Here is a 25,016-nt window from a genome sequence, read left to right as displayed (position 1 = left end):
TCAACACTCCCAAAAATTATTTATGAAGCTAAGAAAATGGTGAAAACAATAGGAATTGGGTATATAAGTATTCATTCATGCGAAAATGATTGCATTCTTTATTGGAAGGAGAATTTAGATCTGAATTCATGTCCAAAATGTAAGGTTTCACGATGGAAATCAATAAAGAAGAGTCTAGATGGGAAACATGTGTATAAGGTTCCAAAGAAGGTTCTTCGATACTTCCCAATAAAGAAAATGCTCCAAAGGTTATTTTTGACCTCCAAAATAGCAAATCTAACACGATGGCATGCTGAAGGTCGAAAAAAGATGGTTTACTTAGACATCCAGCAGATTCACCCCTGTGGAAGAACTTTGACAACAAACATCCAGAGTTTGCTGTAGATAGCCGTAACATTCGCCTTGCATTTGCAACTGATGGCTTTAATCCATTTAGGTCCATGAATGTCAGCTATAGTGTTTGGCCTGGTATTTGTATTCCGTACAACTTTCCACCTTCAATGTGCATGAAGCAATCAAATTTCATCCTTTCTTTGTTGATTCCTGGTCGAAATGGACCTGGTAGTGACATGGATGTCTATTTTCAACCCCTTGTTGATGATCTGCTAGATATGTTCGTCAATGGAGCTAGAACTTATGATGCTTCAAAGGGTGAATTCTTCAAGTTGCGGGCTGCACTATTATGGACTATTACTGATTTCACAGGTCTAGGATACACATCTGGATCTATCACATCTGGTGAAGCAGCATGTCCTGATTGCAACTACCACACTTGTTCACTTAGACTTAGTAATGGCAGCAAGAATTGCTATATGGATCATCGTAGATTCTTGCTTGATGACTATCCATTTAGGTTTGACATTGATAGATTTGGTAAAACTGAGTTTAGGCCAGCACCTACTCCGCTTTTTGGAGAACAAATTTTAGAGTGCACTAAAGATCTTAATCAAACTTTTGGCAAGGATCCATCTAGAAAGAAACCGGCAAACAAGAGACGCAAGAAAGGGGAACCATTAGTCATTCTCAAAAGGAGATCTATTTGGTTTCAACTACCATACTGGAAAGATTTATTGTTGAGACATAATTTTGACATCATCCATCTAGAATGAAACCGGCAAACAAGAGACGCAAGAAAGGGGAACCATTAGTCATTCTCAAAAGGAGATCTATTTGGTTTCAACTACCATACTGGAAAGATTTATTGTTGAGACATAATTTTGACATCATGCACATAGGGAAAAATGTGAGTGAAAGCTTACTTAATACATTCCTGGGCACAGATGGGAAATCAAAGGATAACTTGAATTCTCGGTTGGACCTTCAGGCCCTAGGTATTAGAAGTGATCTTCACCCTATTGAAGTAGAAGACCAACTTTATTTATCACCAGCACCTTACTCAATGAGTCCTGCCGAGAGGAAATTATTTTGCCAAGTACTAAAAGGGGTGAAGTTTCCTGATGGTTATGCAGCTGATATACGACATAATGTACATGTCAATGAGAGGAAAATAATTGGACTTAAGAGTCATGAGTGCCACATTATTCTACAACACTTGCTGCCACTTGCTGTTAGAAAAATATTGCCTACAATAGTCAGTGCTGGAGTGATCCGTATATCTAATTTTTTCAAGAAACTTTCTGCACCAGTCATTCGAATAAGTGACATGAAAAGTCTTGAGGCTGATATAGCTGAAACTCTGAGCTTTCTTGAGACTATATTCCTGCCTTCTTTTTTTGATATTATGGTACACTTGATGGTACATCTTCCCGCTCAAGCAAAAATAGCAGGTCCAGCCCATTTTCGAAGCATGTGGCCGATAGAGAGGTACTTTCATATGCATATTGTAGCATAGCGAATAAAAATCATGTACGCTATGCTATAATGTTATCAATGATCCTTTTATTTATGTGCATAGGTATCTAATGAGATTGAAGGGTTCTGTTCATACAAAAAGTCATTGTGAAGGATCAATCATGGAGTGGTCTATGTTTACTGAATGCCTTACATTTTGTGCTCGCTATTTACATGGCGAGTCTCAATTGAACCATCTAGATGCAAATGATGAAGATTGTAGTACAACTCCTTTCTTCCATAGAATTGGTCGTGGATTGTCTGGAAAATGCGTAGTTACTTTAAACCACAAGACATGGCTACAAGCCCACTGATAGTTTTGTTCAACTATTACAATATAGGGCCTTACTTGGAGTAAGTTATCTATATAAGTATATATCTTCTCATCACATGATCACTACCTTTTGCATGTTGAAGTGATAAAATGACCTTTGCAGCAAGCATGCTCACTATCTATCCTCAATTGGTCTTCAAAATAAACGAGATATCAATCGCATGCAGCATCAATCCTTTCATGAGTGGCTTAGGTTGCATGTAAGTAAGAAATAAACTTAACAGATTTATTTGAGATGGAATTCACATATACTTTAACGGTAGCATTTCAAATTCAGGTGGAAGAAACGTGTGAAGAAGCATCAGACGAGATTAAAATTTTAGCCAAGGCACCAATGATGGTTGCACACAAGTATAATAGCTATACCATAAATGGATTCAATTTCCACACACACTCCTATGATGAGGGTAGAGCTATTCAAAATAGTGGGGTTGTTGTAGTTGCAGAGTCAACAAGCTTTGACATGGGTAATAATGATAATGTCATAATAGGAAATAAGACCTATTTTGGTATTATCAATGAAATTGTTGAACTAAACTATAACCACAAAGGTACGGTCGTGCTTTTCAAATGTGATTGGGTTGACAACCGTGTGCAGAACAAGTGGGTGAAAACTGACCAGTTAGGTATAACATCTATCAATTTTAAGCACTTGTTCAATACAGGTGAAAAATTATCAGATGAGCCTTTCATTCTAGCATCACAAGCGGTCCAAGTATACTATGTTCCTGATCCAATTGATATTGAGTGGGCTGCTGTTGTTCAATCTAAAGCAAGAGATGTGTATGACCTAGATAATTTGGAGAACGAGCACATAGATAATGATAATCAGTTTTTTGCCCCACTAGTTGATCTAAATGGTAATGTGACTATTGATATTGTTAATGGGATTGTCCCTGCTGTTAGAAGAGACAAAGATGGTTACCTAGTTGATCCTAAAACATCTAAAACAAAATCTACAAAGTAAGTTTTTTTCTTCATTTATGCAAAGTAGCTGGTATGTATTGAGTGCTTCTTTTCAAGGAGTTGCTAATTTCTTTATTCTCTGTAGAAGAAAAAATGGCAAACGAAAGAAGAAAGCATAACGAAGCTATGGTCAACATGTATGAGATGCAGCGACTTGCAACCATTGCAGGCAACAAAAGACGGCTAGATGCTCTTAATATCCCAACTTTGAGTGATATGCAACAGCACCAGGGTCAACCTAAGAAAAGGATAAAGGTATTTTTTATATGCTCCAGTTTATATATTTAATTTTTATATCCCAAGTTTTATTTATTAAATCGTGATGCAATGTTGCATCAATGCTGTCCATCTTTCTCCTAATCAATAAAATGCTTTGATTACTATTGACATAATGTGAACTTTGATTTATATGTTGTTTATTATCCATATTTGGTCCTATCCATGAAATTATTTGATTCATGTGAACTGCTACGTTTGTCAGTATAAATGTTTTCTCTGCTTAAGAGATATCACTTCATTGGACTTTTTAGACACCCACGATCCATGGCCCAATCGTTCCAGATTTCTGATGGCTGTGGTACAATGTACACATTTAGTTACTTTGTTCACAATTCATGAAAATCACAATTCTTGTGTATAGAATTATATGAAGCACCAGGTTTGTAACACTGGAATAGGGATGCTCTATGCTGCTGTACATTTAGTCAATTAGCTAGGCCATTTGCATTGGTTCTCTCTCTCTCTCTCATCTCTACCTAGCTTGTGTAGTGTACCCACCAGTTTTCCCTGATGATCACCTGTGTGTCAGTGTGTACTTCTAGTAGATCAAACTCTGCACTCTGCAATTCAAAGTTCTAGGGTGCATTCATCTTAGCATGCATGCATGCATGAAAAATTGGAACTTTTACATGGCCAAATCTTCTTGTCGCAATGGGCACCTGCTGCACATGTATATGTGCAATTTTAACCTAGCTAGCTATCTTATAGCTAGGCTGGGAAATATTTTACACGGATGCTCATTTTGTGATAAGTTTACTTTACAAAGGGTTTTTTACACAATCAGCAGAATCTCTGGGTAGTTCTGGCGTGCAGCAGATATGGAGAGATTGTGTTGAAAGGGGGGAAGTGCATGACATGAGTTTATCACCCCATGGATGAGTTTGAGGAGGTGTAAAACCTATCTACCCTGCTGGCTGTTTGCCTTGCTGTCACATATGCAGCAAGGGTGAACTTGGCTTTTCCCCTGTTAGCTTGTATGCCTTGCCATGGTTGGTTGAAGCACAAACTGAGTTTCTCTGTGCTCCTGTCGACCTCTACCCTGCTCACCATGCCACCCCATTCACCTACCTCCTGTCAAACAGAGTCTTTGTGTTCGGGCTGTTTGCTGGGACCCCTCCGTGTGCTATTCTTATTATTTTTGCCCTGGCTCGCTGGCCGTCGCGGGCCGCTCTGACGCGTTGTGATTCAAGTGTATACCTACAGCCTGCTACAGCTGGAAGGACTGGAATGTGTTCTCACCTTTTTCTTTAACTGGTTGTTGCTTTTGTCTCGGTCGGGGGCCACAGTGGTGACTGGTGTGGGGGGTTGAAGCATCAAGCAGCGATCTGTGTTATGGGAGGAAACTATTCCTGCTGTATTATTCATTTTGTTCCCCTTTTCTTTCTCACCGCCTGATTTTCTTCCCCTTTGTTCCCTCCTTGCTGTGATTCTTGTAGAGTTCTGCACTTGTATGGTTCTATGTTGTTGGGCCATTAGTTTTTTTCCCTTCTGTTTTTACTACCTCGATTTGCCGTATAGATTTTTTACTAGTTAAGCGAAGGGCTGCACGTGACGTACGGGGATGACCCGACGTAGTCTATTCTGAACATCTCCAGCAGCGCGTCATTCCATTTCGACTGTTTTAATGTATAGGTGTGGCGAAGGTTGTGAGCGCAGGAAGGAAACACACACAACAAAATTATATGCGGCAGATGATGATGCTACTAGTTAAGCGTCGCTAGATGCACAAGCAGTCAAGCACATTCTCTGCACTTGCCTGAAGCGAAAGAAGCTTCGCCTTCACTTGTTCAGACGAGCTATACACATGGTGGCTGAGTAATCTATTCACTAGTATTTTTTTCTGTCAAACTTTGGACCGGTTCCTACTTTCCTTTTTTTGACCTCGATTGATCAAGATCTGAGTAACTACTTGTTGACCAACGAACCACAGGCAGCAAGGGTGTCATGTTTTGCACCTGCTGATATGATGAATGAGATTGGACTCTTTGTCTAGCCCTAGGAATTTAACCTTCCAATTTCGGGTCTTCTTTCTTAGGACACAACAGAATTAAGCCAGTGGCAGGCATGATCATGGTCATCTAAAGCAAGTTCATCATGTGCAAAAGCAGAACTGATGCAATTCATCAAATAGGAACTGACATGTTTCAGGAAACCAGCTCCAAACGCTCTTGTCACATTTTGTTCTGTTCTGAACACAGAAGGGATTTCCCTTCTGTTGTCATTGCCTGCACTTCCTTTTGATGTTGTCCATGTGACCTGGAAGTTGTGCTGGAATGTTTTGACTTGGACGGCATGAAATTTGTGGCTGCTTCTGTGGTTGCCCGCCCGAGCAGGATCCGGCCTCGCTAAGGCTGCGACATCCTGGCTGGTGCCGCCCCGCCCACGAGAGGTCGTGGCTTCCTGGCTGGTGCCGCCCCGGCCACAGATTGTGCAGTGTAAGTGCCATGCCATGTGGTGTAGGGGATTATAAAGGCGTGGCATACCTGGGCTACTAATTTTAATATGCTTGCCTAGTCCCAATTATAAAGGTTCAATATGAATTCTAATTGGAGCACCTTGTGCTGTGCATAATTTTGGATCAGTTAGGCTAAAAACCAACTTGTTTTTCCCTTGGTAATCCATGGAGACATTGTAGGGCAAATATGTCACGTGTTTTTCACAACTTATCTTTCTTCCATTTCTCAAGAAAAAGTACTTACACCATGTTTCATTCTTGTAGAGAACTCACAACACAGTGGTGCTACAACTGAAGGTCATAATTTGCGTCCAAGGACACAAAGAAATTTATCTGAGAATGCAAATGAGCAGATTGATGCAAATATTGGTTGTGATTCAATTGGAGATTTTCTGTGTGACAATGATGGTAATTATTCTGTTGTTGCATATACTTTTTCACCTTGCTATAGTACAACTAATGTGTTTAAATTAATAGAATCCCATAGTCCACAAAATAAGAGAAAAGGAAAGGGTATTACAAAATTGGAGGACATATTTGCAAGGGGATCTGAGATGGCAAAAATTAAGATAGAACTGAATGAATTTGGTCAACCTATTGGAAACAATTCAAGGAAGTTTTCTAGTGCTATTAGGTGTCATGTGAGAAAGAAGTTGTCAGTTAGCAGTGTTGACTGGAGACTAGTGGATGGTGAGAAGAAGTATGAAGTCTGGACCGACCTAAAGGTATTTTCCCAAGTACATTATTATCGTTTCTTAGGTTGAATTTGTTTCTGACCATTAGACCAAGTTGTGATTATCTTTTTTTGGTTGGAAAATCAGAAAATCTTCGATGTAGATGATGCTGCCTTTAACTGGTTTTTAACCACTGCTGGAAGGAAATGGAAGGATTTTAAGTCAACCCTAAAGGCACAGTATTTTAATGAGAATTTAACAGAAGAGGACATGAAGAACAAACATAGTGGAAGGGTTAGTGATGAGGATTGGAAGTTTCTTTCTGAATATTGGGTGTCTCCTGAATGTGAAGGAAAGACAAAAAAGCCAAATTTAGTCGTTCAAAGGTTGGGGTACTTCATACATCTGGTAGCAAGAGCTTTGCTCGCTCTGGCCATGAAATGGTATTGAAGCAATTTGACTGTTGAATTTACATTATGATTTTTCATTTTCAATTGTTAATATTAAAACAATTTACAGTCTAAGGAACTAGGCCGCCCTCCTCGAAGAGATGAACTCTATATCAAAACACATACCAGAAAGAATGGAGTTCCAACAAGACTTGCTGAACCAGTTATTGTAAGTTTTTGTGAACTTGACATTTATTGTAAGGTCTTTTTTGCATCACATTTGCTACTGTTTCCCATAGTGGTAGGTACTGAACCTTTCTCTTTTGCAACTCAATTTGGGTAGAACAAACTTAATGAATATGTTGAGGCCCATCCAGAGTTGAAGGAAAGAACAATTCAAGAAGGTGATGCTTTTGCTGCTGTTTGTGGAGAGAAGAACCAAGAGGACATGTCCGAGTTTTGGGTCTAGGACCAACTCCCCAAGATATTGGTACCCCAGGCTTGAGAAGTTACACACCCACAAGACTCCAAATGGAAGTCGTAGCCCGCAAAAAGGCTGAACATGAGAAAGCTGCTCTAGAACAACGCATAGCAGAAATGGAGGAGAAAATGCAGGACCAAAGGATGGCTCATGAAATGGGAGATGTGGAAATCATCTCGCATGATGGTTCTAATACACGACACCATCCGGTAAAGTAGCTAAACATCTTAGAGTCATTTTGAAATCTATGGAATATTTATTACTTATTACCCTCATATTTATTTTAGGACATGAGGTCTGGACAACATATTGATCAAACACATAATATTGCTCAGTTTCATGAAGATGAAGCTTATGTGGAGGATGAAATCTCTGATGAGGGTGAAAACTTGCTTGGCAGCAATCATGTTAGTGTTACCCCTGCAGTACATCCATCTAAAGGCAACCCTATCAATGGTACCCCAACAATGCAGCCCTCTAGCAAGACGACCAATATAACCACAATAGTGCAGCTATCTCAAGGCAACCCTACTAATGCGTCCCTAGCAGTGCAGCCCTGTCAAGGCAACACTAGAGCTATCCCAGCAAGTCTGCCTCTTCACACTGAACTTGTAATTTTTTCATCCATCCTTCAAAGTTTCTAATTCTCATTTGCTAGTGGTTCTGTACATTTATTATATTCTTATAATTTCATTATTTGCTTCAGATTGGAAAGGATGTGATCTTATATGCCATATTGAGAGATCATCCTGTGGCTAAGGGAAAAATTATTTCAACTAATCCAAGCTCAGTGCTAGGAGGAGTTGCTCTAGGAAAGCAATATTGTGAGGTTGTTGTGAATGTTGTGCTGAAAAGGGATGCCCTTCTACCTCGCCCATATGGTTATTTGGAGGAGATGGGTGATGCTGATCGGATGTTGATCGCATGGCCGTACAAGAGAGTAATAAGCTATCTCTTTGTTGTTTTTTCATATATGGTGATTGCATATTTTCTAACTAATGGTTTCTATGATTATATAGCTAAAGGTGAGCAAGACATCAAAATCATCCCAGAGTGCTACAGGTATATATATGATTGACATTGTACCACAATTCTATTTTGTGGTATCTACCACTGATTTCAGTAGATATTCTTGGTTATGACTGCTTCTGGTTATGTGGCTGATTTCAGTAGATATTCTTGATTTTAGTAGGTATGTGGCTGCTACTAGTTATATATTCATTAACGGAGGGAGTATAAAATATTGGCATCCTTACTTTACTAGGTACTTTAATTGATTAGAATAATGCTTATGCTCATGAATAAAGGCACCATAAGTGAAAGCCAGACACAGATGGTTTAAATATTTTTTTCAGTTGTTAACTTACAAGATATTGAGACTGAAGCAGAAATAAGTGAAGAGACATCTCCAATAATATTATTGCTTTCTAATTTTCTGAAAGGACAAAAAAGATAAAGATCAGCCTGCAATAATTGGGCACAAAATACACCATTAATATGCAGTCTGTTGCTTGAAGCCTTTTTACTGTACCTTATCAATTTATCAGTTTTCAAATGATATAAGAGGAAACATGTACTTACAACAGTATCAAATTTTGTAGCATCCCAACCTCTTGAGGAATCAGGCCACTGAGGTGGTTGTAAGACAAATCACTGAAATGAAATAAAATGTGTCAACATTACTTGCATAAGAAGGGATCAAAGCAGTAGAGACATTCTTCCATTATAAAAAACATAGTATAGATTTTAGCACTGTCAGGTCAGAAGGTGTTTACATCTCCATGATGCTCCTTAAGTTCCCAAATTCAGCAGGAATGTGTCTAGCCACATTATTTTTGCTTAAGTTTCTGCAGGAATTAGAGTGATATCATATCATGACATAATTCAAACATTTGCATTGAAATGATAGGTTATACGACTTACAGCCTCAAAAGATGCTCTAGTTTCCCAATAGCTGAGGGAATTGAACCAGCCTCAATTGATTAGAATAATGCTTTTTTGGAGCCAGTCCAGATAACAAATTATCATCTTTTGGTTTTGTCTTGATAAGCATCCATGTTTATATATATATATATATCAATATATCCTATGGATTTAGCACCAGCTAAATACATCTCTTTTTCCTACTAGCTGGACAACATACATCAACGTAGATATTAACTAAATGAAAGGACACTTGAGTAGTTGCTCTCTAAAATTCATGCAGCTCAATAAGCAGCAGCAAGGTGTTGTGATCATGCAGTTCTGTTGCGTTCAACTATTGTATATTTAGCTTAATCATGGAGCATTGGTGGTATCTATTCTATAGTTTATTTTGGAATGGATTTCTAAGTAGTCTACTAATGATTTGGGTTTTAATTTTGTCAGGAGGGAGGTCCTAGAGGTAATAAGTCACTTGTTTACTCCATGATGACAATAGCAAGCAGATCACGGTGGTGCCTATGGATGCTACAACAAGAAAGATCAAAAGTTCTTTTGGATGGATGCAACTACATATTTTGTTTTGTATTTTCTCCAAAAGAGAAATTTGCAAGTGAACTTAAAATTGTGAAACCAACATGTGGTTGTACTAGCTAGTATCTCTGAGCTTTCACAAGCCAAACTTAGTGTTGTTGCTGCTTATTTTGATCTTTATTACAACAAAAGCAAACTTGTGAACTTTATGTATGAATGCAGTACAATTGTTATTGTCATGAATGAAAATATGAGCTATGTTAACATGAGCTATGTATGAATGTAGTACAATTGCTATGTATGAATGCAGTACAATTGTTATCTGATGTTGATGATAATTGGAAATTGCTAGTAATATATTTTTTAGGCTCATATAGCCGTAGCGTTTGATTGTAGTCGATAAAAATACATATATCGCATCAGACAGTGTGTCGGTATAAGTTCTAATAGCGTTTGATTGTTAGTCGGTAAAAATACATATATCGCATCAGACAGTGTGTCGGTATAAGTTCTAACAGACTGTCCGTCGGGATAAATATGTTAGTCGGTATATCTTTTTAACGTCTAACCGTCTGTTGGTATAAATATGTCTGTCGCTATACATTTATGCCGATGCCACTTACAGCGTCAGAAAGTGTTAGTCGGTATAACTCTATAGCGACTGATAGGTTGTGGTAAGTCGTTATTGCTATAACAGTTTATACTGACTGTAAGTAAGTCATTATTGCTAGGTTGTGGTATAGTGTGGCCACGTGGCAGCATCGGGCCTCCGCCTGAGCGGGGAGCAGAGGCGCACGCAATATGGTCCGGACACGTGTCGGCTCCGGACCCCCGCCTGGCCTTGATTAAGGTCCGGGTACTCCTTCTCCTAGAATCCCGGGACCTTGTTGTGAGTGACATGGACCCTGCCCAGAGGTCCGGGCTGTGTATCTAGGGGTCCGACACTTTCTCGTGGGGGTTCGGACCCACTGTTGACACCATGGAGTATATCGTCTCCTCCGGCCACATGGCGGCCCCGGTGCTGCCCACGTGGCGGGGTCAGGCGTTGTTTGCCACGTGACTAGAGGTAGTCGCATGGACTCCGCGCCTTCACACTGTAGAAAGGGGTACCCCTGATTCAGGGTACCGACAGTGGCCCCCGGGTCCGCCTCAGGGGAGGAAATGAACCTGCAGGTGGGGCCAAAGCTTGATTGGCGATTGACACGCGCTTCTGTGCACTTGCTGACACAATTACTGCCAGTCCGCCTCCGGTCACGCCAACTGTCACGCTTGTCCCCGCGGCTGACTGACCCGTGGTCTCCACACTTGATGGTTTTGCTGGGCCACGTGCGGGGTGCCTCAATACCGCTGCATTGGTTTTGAAAGTTCACCTTTTTTGTTCTTTGCGATGGCCCTAAGGGGGCACAGTACTGGCGCAAGCGGCGGTTCGACTTCTCTGCACCCAGGGGCCGGCGCCCAAGGAGGATGACTCGTGGGCCCGGGCCCCCGTGTCAGAGACTGGGCTGTTGGTTTTAGTGGAGGTGTAGAGGCACACTACCGCAGGCGGTGGCTTGCTCCTCACGTGGTGGTTTGCCTTTTTCGCATTCGGAGACCGACGCCCAAGAAGTATGACTCGTGGGCCCGGGCCCCCGTGCCAGAGGTTGGTCCGCTGCTTTCGGCGGGGATGAAGAGGCGCGGCGGTTCGCTCCTCGCATGGTGGTTCACCTTCTTCGCACACGGAGACCGACACCCAAGGAGTATGACTCGTGGGCCCGGGCCCCCGTGCCAGGGGCTGGGTCACCTTGGCGCGCGTCGGGCGAGATCTTCCATAGCGCTTTGGGGCGTCAGTGGGGGAATCTTTCTTTAAAAAGGGATTCCCCCGAGTGCGGTAGCCATTATCATCACTCGCAGCGCCCTTTCGCCCTCGAGTTCTCCGCGTTCTTCTGCCGTCGTAGCCACCATGGCCTTGCTAGACTCTCCCGAGCGCCTCCAGCCCGAGGTGGCACTCAACTTGGTGCGCAACCTGCTCGGATGGGGTGTGCCGACGTTCGCCGGAAGGATCCGTGTCGGCGCCTCTCCTCACGGCGATCTTGCCGCTGGGGAGGTCGTGCTCTTCGTCTCCAACCTCCCTAGTGGGTTGGCGCTGCCGATCTCGTCTTTCTTCGTGCTGCTGCTGGAGGAGCTCGGCCTCCAACCTCAGCACTTCACGCCCTGCTTCATCCTTCAGGCAGCCATCATCGCCTACCTCTACAAGATGTATTAGCACTTATCTGCATACTATTTGTCCCTGTTGTGTGTGGCATTGCCGACTCTTCCCTGGTCCCTGGCCCCCCTGGGATGTAGGCTCGACGTGTCGAGGCTGGATACCAGCATACCTAAAAGAGTTGGCAATGGCTCCCAGGAGGCAGCCTCGACTGGGACCTAGACCTAAACACAGCTTCGGTTAGGGAGTGTTAGTAGCACACCCATAGGACCCATCGCCTGATACAACCCATCCTTTGATACAGGCATGGGACCTGCAGGATTTAGTCTAGGAAGCCAAGTTGTGTGTCCGGACCCCTTAGACCGCGGTTCTAGATACTAGAACACCCGTCGCAGAGTAATGGAGTGTGCAGGCTTACGGTACGGGACCAGGCTAAGCGGCTACACGGCTTCGGACCACACCAGGAGACAAGCATCCATTCTCTAGAACCGGACCCTAGGTTACCGGACCCATAGGACTATAGCTCCAAATACTAGGGTACCCGTCACAGAGTGGTGGAGTGTGTAGGCCTAGGGTACGGAACCGAGCTAAGTGGCTACACAGCTCCGGACCTCTCCATGGAACGAGCTCTCGTTCTCCAGAGCCGCCCCCTAGGCTGTCGGACCCTCCTACTTTCGCAGAGGGGTCCTAAACTGCAAGCCTGGCTATTCAATTTGGATGTCATCATACCAGCAAGGGTGGGAGACCGTATGGGTGGGTTAGATAAAAAATAATAATATCTGTAATCTGTAGTAGAATAAAACCATCATAGGGGCACATCTAAGGGGGTAAATTCTTTCCTTATAACTTGACATGCATGAGTGCAGACCGACAGGTCGGGCTTATGAGGGCGGACCTCACCAGGGTGGTGTACACGTATGCACAACCTAGTTAACAGAAGAAATCATAACCCCTCAGACTTGCTTCTGTCGGTAGGACTTACATGAATACTCTATATTCCAGGAATTGGGAAGAGGCACCTCTTCAGTTGTGGTGAGGCGGGCACTCCCGGGTCAGCATACTTCCGTCACCTTGAAGGGTCCTTCCCAACTGGGGGAGAGTTTGTGGAGCCCTTCTCGGTTTAGTACTCGCCGTAGGACTAGGTCCCGGACCCCGGGGTCCCTTATCATGCACGATCTGCTGGCGGTGGCGCCCGAGCGCTTGGTTGTACCATGCATTTCAGGTCACCGCTTGCCATCTATGTTCGTTGGTGAAGTCCACGTCCTTACGCCACGGCTATTCCTGCATAGACTCGTTAGAATACTGGACCCGTGAGGAGCCCATAAAGGTTTCCGCGGGAAGGCAGGCTTCAGCCCCGTAGACCAGGAAGGACGGGGTTTCCCAGTGGCCCGACTAGTTGCCATTGCCGGAGTCAGAGTCTCCGGTGAGAACATCCTTTAGGACCCCCTCAGGTGACAGATACCCGAGGTCCAGTTCTCCCACATCTACCTCACTGCTGTCGACCCTTTCCTTGCTAGGCCGACGGCGAGGAGGGGAGCATCCTTGGAGGTCTGCTCGCGTCGTTCGCTGACACGCTTCATGAGTTCGATGATCTTGCGACACTCCGCGGCGCTATGGCGACTGTTGGGTGTATAGGGCATGAGCCGCTGTTACCCCTCTGCGGCCGTGGGTGCTTGTTGCGCTCGTTTTGGCCCCCAGTCGCAGCTACGACGACCGGAGCAGCAGATGGCGGCCTCTCGGAGCCATGGTTCTTCTTCTTCTTTTTGCCGTCCTGAGTGACGACACCCGAGCCACCCATTTGGGCAACCCCGGTCTGTGGTGCCGAGTGCCATGCACGACCCTCGGCAGCCCTGGCGCACTTGTCGGCCAGAGCGAAGAGCGTGGTGATAGTTTCCACGTCATGTGTGGCCAACTTCTCCAACATCTTTTCATCACACACCCCCTGGCAGAAAGCGGTGATGATGGAAGCGTCAGAGATATGGGGTATAGTTCCTCGTACCCTGGTGAAGCGGGAGATGAAGGTCCAGACAGTTTCCCCGGGTTCCTGCCTCACTGCATGGAGGTGATCCTCCATGCCATGCCGCTGATAAGCACTGGTGAAGTTTGCTACGAACCACGCATAGAGCTCTTCCCAGGAGTAGATTGATCCTGGGGTAAGGTTCATGAGCCAAGTCCGGGCAGGCCCAGAGAAGGCAACATGAAAATATGTTGCCATTACGGCGGTGTCTCCACCTACTGCCGTAATGGCGGTGACGTACACCTGCAAGAATTCCGACGGGTTGGACATTCCATCGTACTTTTCTGGCAGGTGCGGTCGGAACTTGGATGGCCAGGTCGCCGCACGGAGATGATCCTCGAGTGCGGCGCAGCCCACGCCAGCCAAAGGGACACCCGCCTGGTACCTGGTGCCTATTGGGGTTTGCGGTGCTACCGCAGCAATGTCTTCATCGAGGTTGTGACCCTCGATGTTTAGCCGGCGCTCACGCGCCCTCTCTAGAGAGACTCGAGCATCTTCGTGACCCTCAAAGTTTTGTCAGCGCTCCCGCACTGTCAGGTACCGTAATTAGGGGTACCCCCAACACTCCTAAAACACGGCTGGTAACCACCCTCAGCACAAACTGCAAAGACTGATGGGTGCGGTTCAGGTCAGGGCCTCGTCTACCATGAGACACAATCTCGCCTCACCCGAGCCCGGCCTCGAGCGGGAACAATAGTCCCGGACGAATTCACGCCTCGCCCGAGGGCCTCCTCAGGCGGTGGGCGCACACTCGACTCGCCCGAAGCCCAGCTTGGGCAGGCTTCGTTGTGAAGCAACCTTGGCCAAATCGCCTCACCAACCGACCGTATCGCAGGCGCATTTAATGCAGGGATCGCCTGACACCTTATCCTGACACGCGTGCCTCAGTCGGCAAGGTCGAAGTGACCGCAGTCACTTTGCCCTTTCACTGACCGACCTGACAGGAAAACAGCGCCGCTCGCCCCGCTCCAACTGTTGTGCCACCCACCAGGGTGAGACTAACAACAGTCGAGTTCAGCCTCAGGCGCAACAGGAAGCTCCGCCTCGCCCGACCTTAGGCCTCGGCCTCAGAAGGAGGTCTCCGCCTCACCCGACCCCAGGGCTTGGCCTCAGCCTCGGCCTCGGGAGGTCTCCGCCTCGCTCGACCCCAGGGCTCGGCCTTGGCCTCGACCTCGGGAGGAATCGCGTCCTCGCCCGACCCTGGCCTCGGCCTCAGGAGAAGTCTCCGCCTCGCCCAACCCCAGACTTGGACCGACCGCGCCACAGGGGATACATCATTATCCTACCCTAGCTAGCTCAGGCTACAAGGGAACAAGACCAACGTCCCATCTGGCTCGCCCCGGTAACAGGTAATGATGGTTCCCCGTGTGCGTCCATGACGCCGGTGGTTCTCAGCCCCCTACGGAAGCAAGGAGACGTTAGCAGGATCCCAGCAGCATCGACAGCTGTGCTTCTACAGGGCTCAAGCACTTCTCCGACGGCCACGTTATCGCGTACACAGGGCTCAAGCACTTCTCTGACAGCCACGTTGGCATGTACACAGGGCTTAGGCACTCCTCTTCCAGACACGTTAGCGCATAGCTACACCCCCCATTGTACATCTGGAACGAGCGGTGGAACGAGCTAACGAACAGGCTCTCTCTCTCTCGCGATGCTTGTAACCCCTACTACGAGCACACCCCTGGTGCGAGATAATACAAGCCGAATTCCCCCTTGTGTTCCATCTTGCGCCAACCCATCTGGGCAGGGGCACGCAGCGACAAATTCACTGGTCGACTCGGTTGAGGGACCCCCGGGTCCGAAACACCGACAGTTGGCGCGCCAGGTAGGGGCCTGCTGCGTGTTAACGAACACCTTCTCATTGAGTTCCAGATGGGTAGTCTTCAGCAACCTCTTCAGCCCGGGACGGTGCTCCGCTTCGGGAGTCTCGAGTTCATGTCCCTCGACGGCAGCTACGACATGGTACTCCTCCCCCCGCAGCGCGACAGCAACAACGACGGTCGTCAGCTCGCCCGGCGGTGGCGAACTCGACGATGTCTTCCCCCCGTGGCGGAAGAGCAGCATCCGGGTTTGTCCCGCCACCCTCCTCGCTGCAAAAGGAGGAGACGGGGCAACCGTGGCCAGGCAAGAAGCGGCACCTCATCGGCTGTCGATCCGGAGCGAGTCGACGATGCCGGCGCCCCAGCGGGGGACATGTCGGGTGTTGTCCTCGCACCTGAGACAACGACGGATGTCGTTTCCCCATGACGTGCCAACCCCAAGCGGACTGATGACGCCAACACTCTCGCGAAGGACTTGCTGGGCGTTAGCCTCATACCAGAGATAACGGTGCAATCCACCCCCGACGCGACTTCACCACCGTCCATCGATCAAGAGGTACCGTCCATTTTCCACCTTGTGCCTTTTAGATTCAGCTTCGATCCACCAGGTGACCTCGCTTTGGTGAGCGCTTTCATAAAGGCATATCCTAACCTTTCGGTGCGCCATATGTGGTCATCTTGGGACCGACTGACGGTCGTCTCAACCTACGCCCCCCCGGGTTCCGAGGAAGAAGACGACCCCAACTCTGGTTGGGATTTCTCCGGGCTCTGTGATCCCAGTGTCATGCGAGACTTCATGACCGCATGTGATTACTGCCTCTCTCGGTTGCTCTGATGATGGCCACAGCCTTGACGACAAGGGTTGTGGCCCAAGTCGTGAATGTTTCCACGTCGATCTGGGGGATCGCGACGACGGCAACCACCTCAGTATGCCGGAGGATGACGATCCCCCTGGGCCTGCTTCTCGCGTTGACATCCCGCGGGAGCTAGCTGTGGTCCCAGTCCCTGCGGGGGGTCAGGACACACAGTTCAAGCAAATCCGCGAGATGCAGGCCAAGCTCGACGAGGAAGCAGGGCAACTTGTGCAGCTCCGGCAAAACATCGAGCAGGAGTGGGCAGGCCGAGCATTCGCCAGAGAAGCGCGTCATCGGGCCCGGGACGTCCAACGACGTATCGTTGATGATGCCAGGGCAAGGCTGCCCCCGGCCTCAAGCGGGGTCGGCCAGAATCTAGTTGCAGCAGCAATGCTACACCAAGCAATGCCGGAGCCATCCACCCCCGAGGGGCGGCGTATCCAGGGAGAACTCAAGAACCTCCTAGAGGATGTCGCGGTCCGATGGGCCGAAAGCTCTGCCTCCCGAAGGCAAGAGTGCCCCCTGGAGCATCGCACAACGACTTCCCGACTCATGCGGGAGGCCTCGGTCCACACCGGGCGCACGCGACCGTCGAGCCCGCCTCGAAGAGAAGGTGCGCCGAGGCTACCACCCCAGGCATGGGGGGATGCTACGACAGTGAGGAGGACCGGATCCCCTCGCCCGAACCGCCATGTCCGCGAGTCTTCAGCCGGGCCATACGACGGGCGCCGTTCCTAGCTCAGTTCCGGGCCCCGACTACCATCACCAAGTACTCGGGGGAAACAAGGCCGGAGTTGTGGCTTGTGGACTACCGGCTGGCATGCCAGCTGGGAGGAACGGACGACGACAACCTCATCATCCACAACCTCCCCCTGTTCCTCTCCGACGCCGCACGGGCCTGGCTGGAACATCTGCCTCCTGCGCAGATCTCCAACTGGGATGACCTGGTCAAGGCCTTCGCTGGAAACTTCCAAGGTACGTACGTACGCCCTGGGAACTCCTGGGATCTCCGAAGTTGCCGCCAGCAGCCAGGGGAGTCCCTGTGAGAGTACATCCGACGATTTTCGAAGCAGCGCACCGAGCTGCCCAACATCACCGACTCGGATGTCATCGGGGCATTCCTCGCCGGCACCACTTGCCGCGACCTAGTGAGCAAACTGGGGCGCAAGACTCCCACCAAGGCGAGCGAATTGATGGACATCGCCACCAAGTTCGCCTCTGGTTAGGAGGCGGTCGAATCCATCTTCCGGAAGGACAAACAGCCTCAGGGACGGCAGCAGGAAGATGTCCTTGAGGCGTACGCCCAGCGTGGCACGAAGAAGAAGGCGAAGAAGAAGTCGCAAGCGAAGCGCGACGCCGCCGATGCAGATCTTGTCGCTGCTGCCGAGCACAGGAACCCTTGGAAGCCTCCCGGAGGGGCCAACCTGTTCGACAAGATGCTCAAGGAGTCGTGCCCCTATCACCAGGGTCCCATCAAGCACAACCTTGAGGAATGCGTCATGCTTCGGCGCTACTTCCATAAAGCCGGGTCCCCGGCGGGAGATGGCAAAGGCCAAGACAACAACAAGAAGGAGGGCGACAAGGCAGAGGAGTTCCCCGAGGTCCACAACTGCTTCATGATCTATGGTGGGCAAGTGGCGAACGCCTCGGCTCGGCACCGCAAGCAGGAGCTCCAGGAGGTCTGCTCGGTAAAGGTGGCGGCGCCAGTCTACCTAGACTGGTCTGACAAGCCCATCACCTTCAACCAAGGCGACCACCCCGACTGCGTGCCGAGCCCAGGAAGGTACCCGCTCGTTGTCGACCCCGTCAACGGCAAAGCCAGGCTCACCAAGGTCCTCATGGACAGAGGCAGCAGCCTCAACATCATCTACGCCGCGACCCTTGGGCTCTTGGGGATCGATCTGTCCACAATCCGGGCCGGTGCGGCGCCTTTTCACGGGATCGTCCCCGGAAAGCGCGTTCTGCCCCTTGGACAACTCGACTTGCCCGTCTGCTTCAGAACTCTCTCCAACTTCCGAAAGGAAACCCTCATGTTCAAGGTGGTCGGGTTCCGAGGAACCTACCACGCGGTGCTGGGGAGACCGTGCTACGCCAAGTTCATGGCCATCCCCAACTACACGTACCTCAAGCTCAAGATGCCAGGCCCCAATGGGGTCATCACCGTCGGATCCACGTACCGCCACGCGTACGAATGCGACATGGAATGCGTGGAGTACGCTGAGGCCCTCGCCGAGTCCGAGGCCCTCTTCGCCGACCTAGAGTGCCTCTCCAAGGAGGTGCCTGATGCGAAGCGCCACGCCGGCAACTTCGAACCGGTCGAGGCGGTTAAGTCCGTCCCTCTCGACCCCAGCAACGACGCCGACAAGAAGGTCCAAATCGGCTCCGAGCTCGACCCCAAATAGGAAGTCGTGCTCGTCGACTTTCTCCGCGCAAATGCCAAAAATTTTGCGTGGAGTCCCTCGGACATGCCGGGCATACCGAGGGATGTCGCCGAGCACTCGCTGGATATCCAAGCTAGAGCCCGACCCGTGAAGCAGCACCTATGCCGCTTTGACGAAGAGAAGCGCAGGGCCATAGGCGAGGAGGTCCACAAGCTGATGGCTGCAGGGTTCATCAAAGAGGTATTCCATCCTGAATGGTTAGCTAACCCTGTGCTTGTGAAAAAGAAAGGTGGGAAATGGAGGTTGTGCGTCGACTACACCGGGTTGAATAAAGCATGTCTGAAGGTTCCCTACCCTCTGTCTCGCATCGATCAAATTGTGGACTCCACTACTGGGTGTGAAACCCTGTCATTCCTCGACGCCTATTCAGTTTATCACCAAATCAAGATAAAAGAGTCCGACCAGCTCGCGACTTCTTTCATCACACCTTTTGGCATGTATTGTTATATTACTATGCCATTTGGCTTGAGGAATGCAGGTGCGACATACCAAAGGTGCATGAACCACGTGTTCGGAGAGCACATCGGCCGAACGGTCGAGGCTTACGTCGATGACATCGTGGTCAAGACAAGGAAGGCCTCTGACCTCCTCTCTGACCTTGAAACGACATTCAAGTGTCTTAGAGCGAAAGGCGTGAAACTCAATCCCAAGAAGTGTGTCTTCGGAGTCCCCCGAGGCATGCTCCTAGGGTTCATTGTCTCCGAGCGGGGCATCGAGGCCAACCCGGAGAAAATCGCGGCCATCACCAACATGGGACCGATCAAAGATTTGAAAGGAGTACAGAGGGTCATGGGATGCCTTGCGGCTCTGAGCCGCTTCATCTCGCGCCTTGGCGAGAGAGGGCTGCCCTTGTACCGCCTCTTAAGGAAGGCCGAGTGCTTCACTTGGACCCCCGAGGCCGAAGAAGCCCTCGGAAACCTTAAGGCACTCCTTACCAATGCGCCCATCTTGGTGCCCCCCGCTGCGGGAGAAGCCCTCTTGATCTACATAGCCGCAACCACTCAGGTGGTCAACGCCGTGATCGTAGTCGAGAGACGAGAAGAAGAGCATGCACTGCTCATCCAGAGGCCGGTCTACTTCATCAGTGAGGTACTATCTGAGACCAAGATCCGCTACCCGCAAATCCAGAAGCTACTGTACGCAGTAATTCTGACGCGGCGAAAGTTGCGACACTACTTCGAGTCTCATCCGGTGACTATGGTGTCATCCTTCCCCCTGGGGGAGATCATCCAGTGCTGAGAGGCCTCAGGTAGGATAGCAAAGTGGGCAGTGGATCTCATGGGCGAAACACTCTCATTCGTCCCTCGGAAGGCCATAAAATCCCAAGTCTTGGCGGATTTCCTGGCGAAATGGGTCGACACCCAATTGCCGACAGCTCCCATCTAGCCCGAACTTTGGACCATGTACTTCGATGGGCCACTGATGAAAACAGGAGCAGGTGCTGGCCTGCTCTTCATCTCACCCCTCGGGAAACATCTCCGCTACGTGTTGCACCTCCATTTTCCAGCGTCAAACAACGTGGCCAAGTACGAGGCTCTGGTTAATGGGTTGCGCATCGCCATCAAGCTAGGGGTTCGGTGCCTCGACGCTCGTGGCGACTCGCAGCTTGTCATTGACCAAGTCATGAAGAACTCCCACTGCCGCGACCGGAAGATGGAGGCCTACTGCGACGAAGTTCGGCGCCTGGAAGACAAGTTCTATGGGCTGGAACTCAACCATATCGCTCGACGGTACAACGAGACTGTGGATGAGCTGGCTAAAATAGCCTTGGGACGGACAATGGTTCGCCCGGACGTCTTCTCTAGAGACATACATCAACCCTCCGTCAAGATCGACGACACGCCCGAGCCCGAGGAGGCCTCGGCCCAGCCCGAGGTATCCTTGGCCGCCGAGGGTGAGGCCCTGCGCGTCGAGGGAGAGCGGAATGGGGTCACGCCTAACCCGAACTGGCAGGCCCCATACCTGGAATATCTCCTCCGAGGAGAGCTACCCCCTGACAAGGCTGAAGCTCGGTGACTGGCGCGGCGCGCCAAGTCATTCGTCTTACTGGGTGATGAAAAGGAGCTCTACCACCGCAGCCCCTCAGGCATTCTCCAACGATGCATATCTGTCGCCGAAGGACAGGAGGTGTTGCAAGAAATACACTCGGGGGCTTGCGGTCACCATGCAGCACCTCGAGCCCTCGTGGGGAACGCCCTCCGACAAGGTTTCTACTGGCCGACCGCGGTGGCTGACGCCACTAGGATTGTACGCTCCTGCCAAGGGTGTCAATTATACGCAAGACAGATGCACCTGCCCGCTCAGGCCCTGCGGACAATACACATCACTTGGCCGTTTGCCGTGTGGGGTCTGGACCTCGTCGGTCCCTTGCAGAAGGCACCCGGGGGCTTCTCGCACCTGCTGGTCGCCATCGACAAATTCTCCAAGTGGATCGAGGTTCGACCCCTAACCAGCATCAGGTCCGAGCAGGCGGTGGCGTTCTTCACAAACATCATCCATCGCTTTGGGGTCCCGAACTCCATCATCACCGACAATGGCACACAGTTCACTTGGAAGAAGTTCCTGGACTTCTGCGAGGACCACCACATCCGTGTGGACTGGGCCGCCGTAGCTCACCCCATGACGAATGGGCAGGTGGAGCGTGCCAACGGTATGATTTTGCAGGGACTTAAACTGAGGATCTACAACGACCTCAACAAGTTTGGCAAGCGGTGGATGAAAGAGCTACCCTCGGTGGTCTGGAGTCTGAGGACGACGCCAAGCCGAGCCACGGGTTTCTCGCCGTTCTTTCTAGTCTATGGGGCCGAGGCCGTCCTACCCACGGACTTAGAATACGGTTCCCCAAGGACGCCACAAGCTTACTCCTCCCTGTGAAGGGTCGTTCATCATCGCTAAGATTTTGAAGCCCGGGACATACAAGCTGGCCAACGATCAAGGCGAGGTCTACAGCAACGCTTGGAACATCCAACAGCTACATCGCTTCTACCCTTAAATTGTTTCAAGTCGTTCATGTACCTCGTTTTTCTCTACATACGCAAATAAAGTCTAACCTTCAAGGAAGGATCTGCCTTGCCTCGGCAAAGCCCGACCCTCCCTCGGGGGCTAGAAGGGGGGAACCCCCTCTGCGTCAAAATTTTCCTCAGAAAAGTTTTCTACCAAGAAAGGTTTTCTACCAAAACAACTTTCGTGCTTTCCGACTATATCGATAACGGAATCCTGCAAACAAGTGAGAGTGCACGTAAGCGGCAAGGCCGACCGAGCCGAGGGACTCCTACGCCTTCGGGATACGGATACCTCACTCGTCACCTTCTGCGAAAAGTAACTCTCGCTCGGATAAGCGATTCTGCTACCGACGAACAAGTCCGGATACTCGAAACGGGAGGAAAGGAAACACAGCTTTATAACACGACAATAAGATATTTAGGCCTCAGCGGCCGCGAAAAACATACGCATACTCCAAGCAAACTGTTCCAGCAGGATCAGACATTGGTAGGGCCACCCTCGGCGTCGTCTCCACCCTCGGCAAGGTCTGGCCCGGCCCCAGACGGCAACGCGAGCGGAAGGATCTCCACCTCAAAGGAGGACACCAACACCGCGCTTGGGCCCACCACGGTCGCGTCAAGCCTCTGGACCTCGGCTAAGGCAGCCTCATCTTCGTCGAGTAGGCAGTACCCCTCGCTGACCCGCTCCAGATCCACGTCGTAGTGGGAAGCGAGCACGGCGAAGGCCCGCCTAACACCGTGGTGCAGCGCCCCGCGGAGTCTGCTGCGCACATGGCCGCCCAAGGCCTGCAGGTGACTCTGGGGGGAGCTACCCGAGGGGATGTCGTCGAGGCCAAAGGCCCGGCAAAAGTCTGAGATGGCCTCGGACATAGCCACGCGGTCGGCCTCCTTCTGCTTGGCTGCTTGGGCAAGCGCCTTAACGGACTCGTTAAGAGCCGTCTCAAACTCTACAGAAAGCCGAACAAAATTCTTCAGACACGAGTTGAAGGATGAAGCTGAATCGAAGTCACAAAGCGGTCGAAACATACCTTCGGCCCGGGCACGCTGTTGCGAAGCCACGGCTTGGGCGGACTGGGCAGATCCGACGGCCACGGGCAGGTCCTTCGTAAGGGTCCCGGTCCGAGCAGACGCCTCGGCCAGCCGTTCCGTAGCCTCAGCCAGCTGACCCCTAAGGGCCTCAGCCCGGCCCACGGCCTCGGCAGCTTGGCTCTGAGATTGGTCCCGCTCACCGATGACCTGGCCAAGCTCTAGTTGCCGCTGCTGCAGCTCCGTCTGTGCCGATGCCGCCTCTGCCCGCACCGCCGCTGCCTCCGACTTCAGCTCATCACGGAGCAGCCGAAGGTCCGCCACCTCGGTGCTCCGTTGGGCGAGGCGTTCATTAGCCTTGGCAAGCGCGGCCTTCTAGGACCACAGCGAACCCAGACGCCGCTCTCACGGCGGATGAACAACGACTTGGCGGTGCTCATATCCGCAAGTTCCTGAAGAAGGAAAGCAGGGTATTACAAAGAATGCTCTGGTCACGCAAGGTGTACGCCCACATCTTTACCTGGAAGACCCTGGGAACGTCCCTGGAAAGGACCTCCATGGTTGACCGAAGCGACCTCATCGCCGCCTCGACATGCTCACGGAGCTCATTCCGAGACTGCTCCTCCTGCTCATCGTTGAGGAAAAGGAGGAGCTCCAAGGCGCCGCAGCTCCAGAACCGGAGCAGCTGCCCACGCCACTCATTGGGGTTGCGCTGCGCGGGGACAAGGCCGCTGCTCCCCAAGATGGGCTGCGGTTCTGCGCGCCCCTCCACTAAGGCGTCGGGTCCCCCTGCAGTCGACGCATCGAACACCATCGCCGTCGACGTACTGGGCCTCCCCTCGGCTAAGGTGGTGGGCCTCCGATCACCAACCTCGGCGGTGGCGGTAGCCCTCTCCTCGTGGCCGAGAACGGGGAGGTCGGGGACGACCATGAGCGGTGGCACCTCAACCATCCCGACGTCGGAAGCGATGGGCGGCTCCGCGGGCGAATCAGCGACGGCCCCGGCGGGAGTCGACGCCTGCGCTGGCAACAGGTCAGGCGGGCTTGGAGCCACGGCCGCGTCAGCGGTCTCCCCTAGCACGATGGCCGCCCCGACAGAGGGATCAGCTTGGGAAGCTTGCCCCATGGCAAGTCGCGCCGCGCGGGCCCCCCGCTCAAGGGCGCCTTGCGTGGAGGCCAGCCAACTGGCATGGCGCACCGCGGCACCAGCTGCAGAAGCCGGTTCCGTCTTGAGGGCCTTCCTGGGGGCCAGACCGGCCAAGCCCTGCCTCCGCTTGCTGAAAGAAAGAGCAAAATCAAGACAAACAGAGAAAAAACCAAAACAGAGGTATCCTCGGATACTTACCCGCTCCGGACCAGGGCCAATCGTGCCTGCGGGGAGGCCCCTCGGGCCTCGGCCCCCGCAGGCGCTGCCGAGGGTAGCCCCGCTGCCGACTCCGGCGCCGCCTCCGCCTCGGGCGCCCGAGGCGCCGAAGGGGCGACCCGCCTAGGCATCACCTCGACGGCCGGAGGACCAACTTCCTGTGCAGCCGGCACGGGCGCCTGCTCTTGGGGGACAGGCAGATCGGCAAGACTCCCCGGAGTCAGCTCAACTACCTCGGCCAAGGGGTCAAGTACCCCCTCGGACCGGGACCTTGATGTCCCAGCCCCAGGTACTGATGGTGCCAGCCCACTTGGAGGCTGGCTCGGCGACCCCTGGCCCAGCCTCAGATCTAGGCTGAGGCCAAGACGGGCCGCCAAGTCGTCGTCCTCGTCATCATCATCATAGTCGTCGTCGTTAGGTGTCTCCGG

The 25,016-nt window shown here is 50.6% G+C and overlaps 1 protein-coding gene and 1 long non-coding RNA gene across 2 annotated transcripts; one reads left to right on the top strand and one right to left on the bottom strand.

Moving 5' to 3' along the window:
* The first annotated feature begins 1,125 nt into the window (after positions 1-1,125).
* Positions 1,126-3,152, top strand: LOC103639811 (uncharacterized). The gene is made up of 3 exons (XM_008662513.2): positions 1,126-1,824; positions 1,916-2,070; positions 2,851-3,152. Exons 1-3 carry the CDS (start codon positions 1,226-1,228, stop codon positions 3,150-3,152), a joined length of 1,056 nt encoding a protein of 351 aa, XP_008660735.2. The 5' UTR covers positions 1,126-1,225.
* Positions 3,153-8,833: 5,681 nt separating this feature from the next.
* Positions 8,834-9,271, bottom strand: LOC103638103 (uncharacterized). Its single transcript, XR_558566.1, has 3 exons — positions 9,205-9,271; positions 9,011-9,082; positions 8,834-8,864 (listed from the first exon to the last, which is right to left on the bottom strand). It is a non-coding gene; the product is annotated as an uncharacterized lncRNA (long non-coding RNA).
* Positions 9,272-25,016: the final 15,745 nt, after the last annotated feature.

The sequence above is a fragment of the Zea mays genome, chromosome 9 (genome assembly GCF_902167145.1).
Source record: "Zea mays cultivar B73 chromosome 9, Zm-B73-REFERENCE-NAM-5.0, whole genome shotgun sequence".
In the NCBI taxonomy this organism is placed as follows: domain Eukaryota; kingdom Viridiplantae; phylum Streptophyta; class Magnoliopsida; order Poales; family Poaceae; genus Zea; species Zea mays.
Note: the sequence above shows the minus strand (reverse complement) of the source record. Positions and strands in the feature narration are given on the sequence as shown.

Coding starts and splice junctions, on each gene's coding strand:
- LOC103639811 (XM_008662513.2), top strand. CDS start 1,226: ATGCACATAGGGAAAAATGTGAGTGAAAGCTTACTTAATACATTCCTG. Junction 1,825..1,915: donor AGCATGTGGCCGATAGAGAG/GTACTTTCATAT, acceptor TTATGTGCATAG/GTATCTAATGAGATTGAAGG. Junction 2,071..2,850: donor AGATGCAAATGATGAAGATT/GTAGTACAACTC, acceptor TGTTCAATACAG/GTGAAAAATTATCAGATGAG.